This window comes from Pezoporus wallicus, unplaced genomic scaffold, assembly GCF_028554395.1.
Source record: "Pezoporus wallicus isolate ANWC-B61680 ecotype Strahan unplaced genomic scaffold, APGP_CSIRO_Pwel_v1 scaffold_2584, whole genome shotgun sequence".
NCBI classification, from domain to species: domain Eukaryota; kingdom Metazoa; phylum Chordata; class Aves; order Psittaciformes; family Psittacidae; genus Pezoporus; species Pezoporus wallicus.
The window spans coordinates 3135591-3150155 of NW_026642851.1; the positions used below are offsets into that span (position 1 = coordinate 3135591).

General features: G+C 37.6%; 1 protein-coding gene across 5 annotated transcripts in view; it reads right to left on the minus strand.

Moving 5' to 3' along the window:
- The window catches only part of ANKIB1 (ankyrin repeat and IBR domain containing 1), a 96248-nt gene that overhangs the window by 17951 nt on the left and 63732 nt on the right, over window positions 1-14565 (minus strand). For all 5 annotated transcript variants that reach the window (XM_057432886.1, XM_057432887.1, XM_057432883.1 and 2 more), the window contains 5 exons: window positions 12833-12950; window positions 9229-9437; window positions 6904-6992; window positions 5508-5652; window positions 3944-4110 (listed from right to left, as the gene is read on the minus strand). In XM_057432886.1, the coding sequence (XP_057288869.1) occupies window positions 3944-4110; window positions 5508-5652; window positions 6904-6992; window positions 9229-9437; window positions 12833-12950 (728 nt within the window). The remainder of the gene's footprint in view (window positions 1-3943; window positions 4111-5507; window positions 5653-6903; window positions 6993-9228; window positions 9438-12832; window positions 12951-14565) is intronic.

Consider the following 14565-nt stretch of genomic DNA (forward strand, 5'->3'; position numbering starts at 1 on the left):
TTTGTAAATTGTTGATTTTTAATAAAGTGCTATCACATATATATCTCATGTATCTCTATCTCTACATTGATCTATATGATAGTCAGGACAGAGACTATCATAGAAGAACAACTTCTCATGGAAGCTCTTTCCTCAGCCCACACCAAAACAAGGATTTTTATGTTGGATGCCATTTTACTAGAGTAAGAGCACTGATCCAATTGCTCATAAATCTTTATGAAACAAAGCTGTAATTTGGATAAACTCATTGACAGCACTGAATGACAGGAACTAACACCAAACAGCTGTGACACTTAACAGCTTTAGCCTCCCTGGACTGTGTTCCTCAGTACTTACTGATCAAGAGGACACTGTGGATGAAGCACTTTACAGACAGGAACAGCCTCACACTTGCAGGCCCTTGTCCTCATGGGTGACTTCAAACACCCTGATATCTGTTGGAAGGACGGTACGGCCTGGCACAAGCAATCCAGGAGGTTCCTCGATTGTGTGGAAGACAACTTCCTTCTGCAAGTAATAAAGGAGCTGACAAGGGGAGGTGCCATGCTTGACCTCGTGCTCACCAACAGGGAAGGGCTCGTTGGAAATGTGATGCTCCAGGGCAGCCTTGGATGCAGCGATCACGAGATGGTCAAATTCGAGATCCTCAGGACAGTGAGAAGAGCGTGCAGCAAGCTCACTGCCCTGGACTTCAAGAGACCAGACTCTGGCCTCTTCAGGAACCTGCTTAGTAAGAGGGCAGGGGGGCCCAAGACTGTTGGTTGATATTCAAGGATCACCTGCTACAAGCTCAGGAGTGTTGTGTCCCAACTAGAAGTGCAGCAGGAGGGCCAGGAGACCTCCTTGGGTGGATAAGGAGCTGGTGAGGAAACTTTGAAGGAAAAAAGAGGCTTATAAAAGGTGGAAGCGAGGAGAGGCAGCCTGGCAAGAATACAGGGATGTTGTCTGGGAAGCTAGGGACCAGGGTAAGAAAGCTAAGGCCCAGTTAGAATTAAACTTGGCTAGGGATGTTAAGGATAACAGGAAGGGATTCTATAGGTACACTGCAAATAAAAGACAGATTAGGGACAAGGTGGGTCCTCTCCAGAACCTATCAGGAGAACTGGCTATCCCAGTTTTGGAGAAGGCTGAGGTTCTGAATGACTTCTATGCCTTGGTCTACACTGGCAAAGGCTCTGACTGCACCACCCAAGTCTTGGAAGGCAGATGCAGGGACTGTGAGAATGAAGACCTTGGGCCCACTGTAGGAGAGGATCTGGTTTGAGACCATCTTAAGAACCTGAGTGTGCACAAGTCCATGGGACCTGATGAAATCCATCCATGGGTCCTGAAGGAGCTGGAGAATGAAGTTGCTAAGCCACTGGCCATCGTATTTAAAAAATCATGGCAGTCAGGTGAAGTTCCCAATGACTGAAAAAGGGAAATTTAACCCCCATTTTCAAGAAGGGGAGAATGGAAGACCCAGGGAACTACAGAGCAGTCAGTCTCACATCTGTGCCTGGCAAAACCTTGGAGAAGATTCTCCTGCAAGGCATGCTAAGGCACATGAAAAATCAACAAGGTGCTTGGCGACAGCCAGCATGGCTTCACTAAGGGGAAATCCTGTCTGACCAATTTGGTGGCCTTCTATGATGGGGCTACGGAACTGATGGCCAGAGGTAGAGCAGTTGATGTCATCTACCTGGACTTGTGCAAAGCGTTCAACACTGTCCCACACGACATCCTTGTCTCTAAATTGGAGAGACATCCATTTGATGGATGGACCACTCGGTGGATAAAGAACTGGCTGGATGGCCGCACGCAAAGAGTTGTGGTCAATGGCTCAATGTCCGGCTGGAGACCAGTAATGAGTGGTGTCCCTCAGGGATTGGTGTTGGGACCGGTCTTGTTCAACATCTTTGTCGCTGACATGGACAGTGGGATTGAGTGCGCCCTCAGCAAGTTTGCCGATGACACCAAGCTGTGTGGTTCGGTTCATACGCCGGAGGGAAGGAATGCCATCCAGAGGGATCTCAACACGCTTGTGAGGTGGGCTGATGCCAACCTCATGAAGTTTAACTATGCCAAGTGCAAGATCCTACACCTGGGTCGGAGCAATCCTAGCCACAGCTACAGGCTGGGCAGAGAAGAGATTCAGAGCAGCCCTGTGGAGGAAGACTTGGGGGTGTTGGTGGATGAGAGAATGAACATGAGCTGGTGTCCTCAACACAAAAAGGACATGGAAGTGTTGGAACAAGTCCAGAGGAGGGCCACGAGGATGATTAGGGGACTGGAGCACCTCCCATATGAAGACAGGCTGAGAAAGTTGGGGCTGTTCAGCCCAGTGAAGAGAAGGCTGCGTGGAGACCTCATAGCAGCCTTCTAGTATCTGAAGAGGGCTTACAAGGATGCTGGGGAGGGACTCTTTGTTAGGGACTGTAGTGACAGGACAAGGGGTAATGGGTTCAAACTTAAAGACGGGAGGTTTAGATTGGATATAAGCAGGAAGTTCTTTACTGTAAGGGTGGTTAGGCACTGGAATGGGCTGCCCAGGCAAGTTATGAATGCTCCATTCCTTGCAGTCTTCAAGGCCACGTTGGACAGAGCCTTCGGTAACATGGTTTACTGTGAGGTGTCCCTGCCCATGGCAGGGGAGTTGGAACTAGATGATCTAAAGGTCCTTTCCAACCCTAACTATTCTATGATTCTATGATTTAGCAGGGTGATTTATTTGAAGGTGCAGTATATATTTAATAAAATGTACCAAGTTTCAACAAGTTAAATTCACGTAAGGGTGAAACGCATCATCCAGAAAGAATACAGTTCTGGATTTTTTTTCCCCCTCATGGTAATATTTATACCATATAATGAATTTTGAATCAAACCAGGAGAACATTGTTGCAACCTATAATTGGCTTCCCAAGTGCACCTGAAGAGACTATAATTTCTGCAGAATCTCTTAGGGAATGCAGTATCAATTGCTATTGCGATGGCTAAGCTGCAGATTACCTGGCTAAAACTTGCAGAATTTATGTAAGTATAGAACTGTGTGATGTGTTGACTGAACTTTAAAGATATCAAAACAAGTTCCTTTTATGTATATAGTAATGATGAAAACCCTCTGAACTGAGAATGCACTTTATTTTCTTCAGAGGAACTCACTAATGTATGGGTTTTTTGTACTGTAAGACTAATATGGCTGTCCTCAGCAAAACTTTCTGATTTATAGTACTGTAGGAACTCAATGAATTAAGACAGGGCTTTGCTCTGCACTACAGAAAACTATCCAACCACTTTTTTGCTTTTGTTGATGCTGCTGTTATCCTTTCCTTGGAAGTGCTGAAGATAAGCAATCTGAGGGATGTTTTTTTAAATATCTTACAGTTTTTTCACTCCTTCTTGAGCCTGTATTCATCTTAAGATTCAACAGAAGATAACAAAGAAAATGTGCTGGTCCTAAAGCGAACCAATGACTGGAGTGATCCTGCAAAGAGAATAGCTAACTATAAAGCAAAAGGTCCTTCATAGTTCTATTTAAACTCCAGCTTCTTTGACCTGATTCTACAAAAAATTCAGAAAGAGCTAAAAATTGCTCATTTTCTGTACTGCAATACATGATGTGCAGTGTTTCTATTATACTACAGCAATTCAGAGCAGACAGAGAAATCCCTCCACCAATATCCCACCTCTCCTCTGCCCCCCCCGAACATCACAACACTCCATACCACTGTTTCGCATCTAACAGAGGCAATAATGGGTAAGACAGTATTCTAAACCTTTGTTGTTCCCCAAAATACGAAATTATTGCACGAGGCGATTCAGTGCACAGATACAGGATAGTAGTCACATACCATCCATACAAATTTTTGTTGCATGCTTGATGCTAAGTGGGACTTTCAAACTAATCCCTGGAATAGCAGCGACTGTTAGTTTGTTTAGATGTAGGTAAGTTTCTAATACCAACCAGCAGAAAAGATGTCCCTTCCCACAATCTACAGCAGGGGCTTTTAGCATAGGGAAGCTAAGTGTATCTGATCCTGTTGAATTCGATCCTTGTCTTGTTAGCCTTACTGCTCTTTCACAGCCCGGTATAGGACACCATTTAATAGCAGGATTATTTTCAACAAAGGCCTGGGACCAAAAAAGGAGAAAAGGAAAAAATTTTACTACATAAAATCAGATTTCATCATTGATATAAACCAATCTGTATTCATAATCTTCCTTTGAAGGAACAAAGCCAAGAAACCTAAGGACAATCTTATAGCTACTTTGATAAGCTTTTAAAAATAATTATACAAAGGGAATAATTTAATCCCCACCTTAAAAATGTTCTGTTTGTTTGAAATAACCACAGTACTCCCAACATGTGCTAAGATGCAAATGACTTACATCCCAAACAAAATATTCCATGTGTGCAAGTCAACTCCTTTGTGACATGGCTTACTGTAAACTTCTACTACATATGCACTACCAATATCCTCATTAATAAAACTGACTCTTGTAGGTGAAAAGAATTAGAATCTTACTGATTAGAACAAAAATCCCACAATATATCCCATCTGCAAGAAACCTGAAATCAAAACTGGATTAATTCAGGAATTTACTTCCAATCTGCTTTGGTTAAGATAGTAGGTGTTCTTTTGTAGAACTTACATCTAATAATTGAGGAGAAAAAGGAACTTTCACTACTTTGCTTCAAACATATGCTGATAACCAGCCATGAAGATGCAAAAGATTAATCAGATCTGGTGATTTAATTTGCATTTTACTGATGCAAAGAGTCTGCTACTATGTATTAAAGAGACCTGTCACACAGAGAAAATAATGTATCGTAAATGAAAAAATATTTCTCTACTTTCTTATGCCTTGCCACCATTGTAAAGAAGCACACTACCTGAGACTAGCTCATTACTACACTAGTGTAAAAGAAAAAAGGTGAATTAAATGATTGCTTTTAAAAACAAGTTGCAATGATAGAAACAAACACGCTAAAAAATCAAACTGGGAAATCAAATCAAGGTTTTCCTACTTCCTTTCCTATATATAGCTATTGTATCAAGCATTGGATGGAAAAAGATTACTTCACTTGTCCTATTAAATTTTAAAAATGTAAACAGGTGCTATTTCTGCACGTAAACAGTCTCTTGGTAATACAAATAATCCAAAAGATCTCAAAAATTTTAGATTGCCAACACAAACATGGCTGGTTGATGAAAAGCTTCATGTGACCTGTTACGAACATTACTTTGATCAAATCATTTTATTAATACTGCATTAGGATACACATTATGAAAGTACTGCATTTGTGCCTAAGGAATAAATATATTATTCTTTCTTTTTTTCTTAGTGGTATAACAAATACTGATATTATGGCATATAAGTCAGCTCGTAATTCAGCATACATATTAATTTATTAATTTCTACTTGTAAAGTTACAGATACATTCCAGCATTTAGCACAGAAGCTTGAAGTTGCTCTTTATAAAATGAAATAGAGTTCAGGAGTACAAGAACAGTTTGAAAATTTACCTTAATGTCAAATTGAAGGTATCTTCTGTCCATCTCCTTGGAAACCACACTTTCTATGATGTCTACAGGCACAAGCTGGAAACAATCATATGCTGGGCAAAAAATGTTGTGAGCTTCACCTTCCTGAATTTTCAGATTCAAAAATCTGCCAGAATTTTGTCAGTCGGTATTTGTGAATAAAAGTAAAAATTAAAATACGATAAATACTTCATGTTAGATTCACGGATATTCACATTAATCATTTTTTAAACAAAGAATAGAATTGTTCCTTTCTGCTGAAAAGGGCTACAGATTTGATGAGCAACATAATTAAAAAGAAAATAAAAGAGCACTGTCATGGTCCAAAAGTGGGCCCTATCAGCTATCCTTAGCCCTATGTGTTTGTGGCTTCCATCCTTGCTATTTAACAGAGACAGCTCTGCAACGTTTAATTAAACTAAGCATTACTTTAAAATTAGAAATGGAACATGTAAATGTAATTAATCTAGGAAATAATTAATTTGATATGCAATTAATTTTTACAACTGTGCTAGTCAAAATAGGTCTGCTCTTGGAAACAAATTTCGAAATAAAGACCTTTACAGTCCCTAAGCACCAGAATGCAAGTCAGAATGAGCTCAGATATCTGCAGGAAGCTGGACTTCAACTAACAGCGCACAAGGCTGCTTAGTTTAAAAGCTGTAACTTACCACAGACATCAACTATGGTACTCATCTAAGTTTAATCATCTATATGCCAGACAGACAGCAATTCTAAGTTAGCCACCTGGAATCCTTTAATAGTGAAGGTAGAGACACCAATTCATCCCATCTCAGATTGATGTCTTAGAATGTGATAACTCAGCCCTGGCTATGCTCTGAGTAAGTTAGAAGTGACTGCCATTTGAGGCTCAGAAAGACAAATCCCCCCCTAGATGTGACGCTGCAAACACCTGCTTGTCATTGAACTGTAGCTCTGAGTGCATGCATAAATCACAGTATGCATAGTCCAGCACCCAAATTAGAATCACCATGTCAGGCCAGTGCTCTCTTGGTAACTTCTACATTGCTGCATAACAATTTGCAAGACAGAAGCATGACTATTACTTTTCTTGCCACTTGAATAGAAGTGCCTTCTAAAAGCTCATATGGAAGAGAAAGAGCTCTTCCTTAACATAGGAGGAATGGGTTCATATAAATTTGGACAGCTGTACTGATATGACACTGCAACAAGACAATACAGTGTTACAGTCTACAGACACTTTGAGTGACAACTTCAGTATCTGATAGGGTCAAACCAGCACCTCTTTGAAACCCAAGAAGTACTTCATCCTTAGCTGTTTACGGTCTCTGACTTTTCCTCTTCAAAATGGCAAGTATGAAAGTTTCTCAAAAGATACAAAAGTACGTATACTCACGCCTCCCAGCATGCTCTGCAGAAGTCATGTCCACAAGGCATATCCACTGGGTCTTCAAACACAGATATATTACACATACAAATGTCACACTGCAGATGAAAAAAATACTTCTGGTTAAGAAATACCTTAAAGATTTTCATATAGCTAGCAGGACATGTTACCTTGGAAAATATCAGCAAAAACTTAAAGAAGTGCTCAGTAGGGGAAAAAATCTAACTGTAATTAGAAGCAACGAAACTAAGAAAGATGAGGTATCTTGGTTTCTATACCTCCCTTATCAAACATCACATTTTACGGTGCTTTCCATCACCCAAAGTGATGGGTGGGTCCTCCAGCTCAGTAAGTGCCTCACCTTGCAGAGCACTGGGCTCTCGGAGATAGAGTTCCAGGAACAAAAGTGACCTGGATTTTTTTATCAGCTTCTCAGGCAGCGAGATACTGACTTTGGAGATTACAGAGGCTAAAGCAAATGTTTAGCATCTCACACAATCGGGTCCAAATCAAGGTGAAGCAATTTGGTTGTGCAACAGCAGCAGATATTTTAAGTAATAATCTACATAAATACTATTCTTTTTTAAAAATACTTTTAAAACTTTCAATCAAAATAAAGAAAAAGTTAAGTTACAAATATTCCAACAGAAGACATGATTGATGAATTTTATATAACTGGTTACTATAGAAAATTGAATAATCGAATATTGAGATTCTTACTCTGAAAACATTTAAAGCATAGGAATCAAACTACTCATTGCTTGTGGTTAGGTGTGAAAATAAATATTCATATTCTTCAAGTAGTACAAAGAGATTTTTCTTTCCATTAAAACAAAGATTCCATGTCAGCTTTCAATACATTAGATACTGAACAGACACAAAACTTTCTAAAAATTAGCCTATGGTATGCCACTGTTAAAAACACCTGTGCTAAAGCCAAAACAAAACAAAACAAAACAAGTTGGCCTTTAAACTGCGAAACGCGATGAAGGCATTTATTGGTGGTTCAGTCATTTCATCTTATTGCCTAGCCAAAATTGAATATTCTAGAAGTTGACAATGCATTATGTTATTATTAAATTGATATGAATGTGCAATTTTGTTTAAAACATAACTTTTAAATAAGGAATTTCATGAAGCTCTGAGTTAAAAATAGCAAGTACAGAACTTTTACTGAAACAGTTTTAATTATAAGATAGGATGTAAATGCAAAATCTGAAAAGAAGTTTTACAGCCAGTGGTTTTATTTTATCTATTCCTTTTAGCTTTTGTTTTTCTGAAGAGAAACTTCAGAAAAATGTATTATTTTATAAATAACATTTTGAAAATATTATTTTTATAGTTCTTTGTAAGATTTTTAAACTAACAGCAACTCTACATGTGTAACTCTGTATTCTGACTTAAGACATACCAGATCTAGAATGTTCATCATTATCCAAACCTGCATACCTGGCTCATGGACCACCAATGAAAACCAACGATGTAGAACTGAAGACATGTAATCTTTCATTATGCATTTTAATTAAGAAATATTCCTGGACAATATTTAACTGCTAATGTAAATAAATATATGATATATAGCTTCTTTTCCAGCATTTTATAATTAAAGAAATATTTAATGCAGGAATGCAAAATCTTAAAGTGAGATCTAGGGATGATCCATTTGTAAGACTGTGTATAATATTCTAGAAAAATGCTTAGGTCATGGAGCAAAAGTTTTATAATGCTGCAGCTGCAGATTATTAAAAAGAGAACTGTGTCTTCCAAAAGAACCACACTAATTTTAATGAAAGGCGCTTTCATATTTCAAATTTGCAATAGCCTTGTAAACCGCTTGAAGCAGCCCACACATATTAAAAGTAATTATAAGCCTTCAGTACACTAGTGGGCTGACATTTCAAAATGCAGACAAAGAGAATTTTGTTTTCTAAAGAAAAAAATTTCAAAAGGCAGGGTTCACAGCACTGAGTACATTCAGGGAAATGGATACAATGAGAGTGAACATCTTGGTAAGTATGAGATGAGAAGACAAGCTCAAAAGAGCCAAATGCACTGATGTGACTGTGTCTGGCTAAAATCCTACTTCGTTGAGTGACAGCCACTGTGAAAACAGAGTGCTTTTTAGTAGCCAGATGCTAGATTGTGTTATTATATGGAACGTGTAAGGTATCAACTTCTCTGTTCACCACTTCTGGAAAGAGAAGCACACCTTACAGCTTTACAAATGTATTTTCAGAATGAGATGGCAATGCAGCCCTCCTGTCCACGCAGGTGTGCTACGATTAGAAATAAGCTCTTCTGTGCCATTAGTTTCAGATCTATTTATAATCTTACCACAGCTGTCTCAATGTCTCCTGGTGAGGGGGTGATTTCATCAGGGGAAGTTACAGAAGAGCGAGTAGTGCGTGGAGTTCGTGGAGAAGGGAGCGTATCCCAGGCATTATATCCACTTGGAGGAGGAGTTGGCATCTGAACCCCTGAACGCTGGCAGCAGTTCTCTGGATTAGACATCCATGCTTCAAGTAACTTCTCCCTGTCCCAGTCTTCAATAAAGATACAGATACAGGTCATTATGTATCTGGCAATGTTTGAAATACATTTTGTAACTGCACCCTCTAAAGGAAATATAAACATTAAGGTAAAAAATGGAGAAAAAAATATGATAAAGTATAAGTGAATGGAACTTTAGGCATTAAATTTTACAGAACACATTCCAAGATAATACGTAATGCAATGTATTTATGTAACTAAATGCATTGCAAGCATCTCCTTTTCCTGTAATATCAGTCTTAAGTAAAATTATTTTTATGATTTATTTACAGCTATTGCAGTAGTTGGGAGACTCAATCAGAAACCAGAACTGCAGTGACCTGCAAACACAGATCAAAGCATAACAGCCCTTGCACCACAGAATTCTCAGTATTTTCTCGTTCTATGAAAAAAGTAATTGTTCAATACGGATTCACTTGCGTTTCGTTAAGAAGATGAAGTGAAGTGTTATAAACAAAGGAAGAAGACCAAGATACAATTGGATTACAAAAAGATTTGCGACCTAATGAGTTACTTTATAGCACAAGTGATATATTTTTTGGGGGGAACCCTCCACCCAGTATTTCATATATTCTTACTGTCTTACTCCATTTTAACTCTGTTACTGTTAGTGAATGATTCTTTTAGTCATAATTAACATTGCCTACTTACATACAAAAAAGAACTCCTGAAACAAATTTTATTACGCAGATCTTAGAATAAAATAAATTTTTTCTTAATTATTGTTTGAAATGTTTTCTGTTTCTGATTCTTACTAGTAATACTAAAGCTATCTTAAGAATAGTGATTTTTTTCTATTAAAAATACATAAAAGTTTTCATTTAAATGTAAATCTATCAAATACCTACATGCATGTGAATCTAAGACCTGGTGAACTAGAATTCAGGCGAACTAGAATTTCAGAAGAAAAGAGAAATTTGCCAATTTTTTCTATTGGGGTTTTTTATGTTAGGTACTTCCATGGGAAACTCAATGTTATTAACCAAATGATCTGTCTTACTTTTGTTGAATTTTAGATTGTGTAAAAAAAGATATACTGTATTTCAGTGCTGTACTAATGCTGGGGAAAAAAAAAAACAAACAAACATTCTAATCACTGAACTTCATAAATATACTGCCTCTGCCACATAATGGTTGCTATCACACTAAAATCTGCTCCCTCCAAATACGAAAAAATGCCTTTAACCTGAAGATGATTTAGTGATCAGGTGCTTACTTAAGCTAAAACATATCGTGGTTTAATTTTATTTGTTTAAAGATGCAGATCCTGAACATATTTATACTTCAAAAGTTATAATTTTTATTAGCATTTGACTGCCATAACAACGTTAACCTTGGCTCTAACTCTGCATTCTTCTGTCTCCTACTTAAAAAAACAAAAAAAGAGGAAAACTCAACTCTTACAGCTTGTATCAGTAAATTGTTATAGTTGTACTATGAAAGAAAGTAAAGGTTGTTGGATTAAATATTACATGTCTGTTAACTATTAAAAGTAGTAAAGAAGACTGATCTTTCCAAGAATTTAAAACATGTTTTTTTGTACATTAAGTATTAAGATAAGATTTCACATTCATGAATTTCAAGATTTAATGCAAAACCATTACAATTTGGCATTTGATGTTTCCCAACTGCCTAAGCCTTTGTAAATAGCTCAATTATTCCCTTTACTAGACTGAACCAATTCTATGTATTAATTTCAAATAAAATAAATTCTCTTTAAATAATTTCCAGTGTATGACTACAGATACAGGCAAAATAGTTGACATTCTCATGACTTGCAAATTCTCTGTGCTTTTTTCTCCATACTGGCCAATTGCATTAAGTTACTGCTACATCACTAGGGCAACACCAGTATAATGACCTTTCCAACACAGACTGGTTTCTTCTCAACTTTCAGTCCCTGCTTGCTGGATGCTGGCAGACATTTCTCCACAGTTTCCATAAACCTTGCTGCTTTTGGACTTAACCACAGACTCTGCTGTGAGTTTGAACAGCACTGCTGTCATTTTCCTCTTCAAAGTATCTGCACAGGTTACACAATCTGCCTACCCACTTAGTCAAATGCTTAGTAATATTTAGCCTTAATGAGAGTATTTGGAGAATCAAAAATAGCATTCAAATATTGCACACATTATAAATACATTATAAAAAATAAACAAATAATCAGTGTTAAAAAACATATATGCAAAGACTGCCTTAAATATCATCAGAGTGGCACAAGTTCACATTGACTTAATTCAATGTTAGAAGAAACACAAATACCAACTATTAAAAGTAATGTAAAAAGAGGTAAGTTTCAGGTACCATACATCGTTGTGAAAGTCTGCCAAATGTTGTGGGTATAAAATAATGTTTTCCTACTTCACTTTTCCCTCTCCCTTTTATTTTAACAAGGAGAGCACAAAAATAATAGTGTATGAAAGCTTAACCCAGCAATACAGTGATGGGCATGCAAACCATTAGCTGCCTGAGTAGCTCCTTTGGCATAAAGTAACAATGTAGATGCTTTAGTAAGCGTAAGTTTTGAATCATTGAATCAAAACCTGAAAAGCTTCCGCTGGGTTTCAGAGATACTTTTGTCTGGCGTGAACACACTGAGTTCAGTATATCCCCATTCTGACAACCCCAGTTTAAATTACATGACAAGAGCACAGACTGATTTCAGTGAAATTAAACTACTAACAGACAAACACATGTAAAAGTATACCCTGTGTTAAAAAGAGTAACTACAAAAATCCTTCAAAGTACATACACTTGTATACTTTAAACCCCAAGACAATTTCCAACCATTTATTACAATGGTCAGACTGCTTTCATCGCAACAAATAAATAAATAAATAAAATTGATCCAGTTTTATACACAAATATATAGAGGCAGAAAACCAATTGTCTTACAAAACCAGGTACAATGAATTTGACTTTCTTTGACATATAAAACCATAGAAGATCTACTTCTGTCTCTCTCCAAAATATGAAAATTGTTTCTCCACACTGCTTAAGTTAAAATGCCTTCCATTATAATTCCTAGTTTGAATCACTTTCTTATGAGCTTCCCTGTCTGCCTTAGTGCTTTCTGACATACTGCAGCTACACTTCTTTCTGAAGTACGGTGTGAAATAGGAAAGTTCTGTTTCTCCACACTGCTAAAGTTAAAATGCCTTCTATTATAACTCCTAGTTTGAATCACTTTCCTATCAGCTCTCCTGTCTGCCTTTATATTTTTTTTGACAGACTGCAGCTGTACTTCTTCCTGAAGTACTGTGTGAGCTGCTTCCTGGTATTTGATCAATCATTACTTGTTGCTTACTTGAAAATAAAAAGTACACATACAACTGCAATTTCAATTTTGCAGAAAACATTTTCTTTAGCTTTTAAGATTTTGGATTACCATGTGCCCGAAGTAAAGCTTCTGCAGTAAAGAGCGGGGCTTGGAGCATGTCAGCAGATTCCACGATCAGCATATCCTTAAGCCTTCGCAGGTCCTGAAGTCTTAGTCCCTCATATGGCTTTGAGAAGAAGAAGAAAGACAATTTATGTCTAGCAGTATTTTCCAGTTAAGTCTCTAATGCCATATTAAAATGAAAACATTCAAAGCACTGTTACTGACCATCATCCCAGCTGTGAGGTAATATCTGACAAAATTTATTCATTATGCAGACCAATGAGCATGCAAAGCTATACTGAAACACAGCCATTTTGCAGTATTTATAGTATGATCTTTGCATATGCAAAATCTAAAAGACAGTATATCTTTGGAGTTCTTCATTATAGCTGGAGGCCACGTTCAAATGATAAACTACCCTAACGTTGATTCTCATTCTCTCTCTCAAAAAGTGCTAGATTTTCAAAGAATCCAGCTGAATTTTGACAGAATTGGTATGAAAACACATGACTAGATTTTAACTAAGGATTTCGGGAGAGAGCAAAAGGACAGGTTAACATACGCTGCATATAGATTATCTGACTCTAAATTTATGTATTAATTGAGACCCAGTAACTTTGAATTGATCTGGAGGAGGATACATTGAGACATTAGATAGTAAGAAGGGATGCTTTTGTGAAGAGAATCAGGTAGGGGCCTTTTGAGGCAATATCCACCCTCACAGAAGCAGAGACTAGGATATGAATAGGATAGGTGAGACATGCAGTTAGAGGTTCACAGAAACAGAAAATGGTCAAGGTTGGAAGGGACCTGTGGATGTCATTTTGTTCAACCTTGTGCTCAAGCAGGGTCCTTTAAAGCCAGTTGCCCAGGACTGTGTCCAGGTGGGTTTTGAGTATCTTGGAGATACTGGGGAGTCACTATACACAAAGATGTTAAAACTTTTTGAGAAGCAACAGCCAACTCTAATAACCCTATACAGAACAGATCATTCAGCTACCTTCCTGGTCTGGGGCTCCGTCCCTTTATTACGGCATTAGAAAAAGGTCAAATTAGAAAGACAAAAAGGCAGAAATTTTAGGATTCTGAATTGGCTCCAACCAAGGTACCAGAAATGCATACACATATTTTGCAGACTCCTTTGTAAAACTAAGAAAGAAAGAACATGAAAGCAAGTAACATATTTGTTAAGTGTTACACAAGTAAAATGCCCAAAAGGTAGAAAAACAAGTGGCAGGATATATACTGTCCATCTGTAATGGACAAAGAAAGGGTATGTGAAAAAATTACTCTTACGTGCACTGATTTTATTTATTTAAAGGATAACTAACAAAAGATTTGAAGCATTTGATAGAAAACCGATATGTGCTCAGGACTAATCAGGAACCTGGCCACCAAATGCCAACTGGGTTCACCAATTTGGAAAAGAAATTACACAGAGGAGCAGCGACAATAGATAACCACAGGTAAGAACACACATCATTATTATTTACCATCTGTATTTTGCTTTAATGTAGAACATAGTCCAGGACTCTCCAGTACTAGGTAATATGCACACATATGCCTGCATATGTACATAGATAGACATGAAGCAAGAGACTGGTTCTGTCTTTGGAAGTTTACAATCTAAGTAAAAGGCCACTGTGCACATAACCCTTTGAGGAGAACAAGCAGAAAGCAGAAGAGATAGATACCCTGGGCTTCTATGCAATTTTGGATTTTTGAGACACCTACTCTAA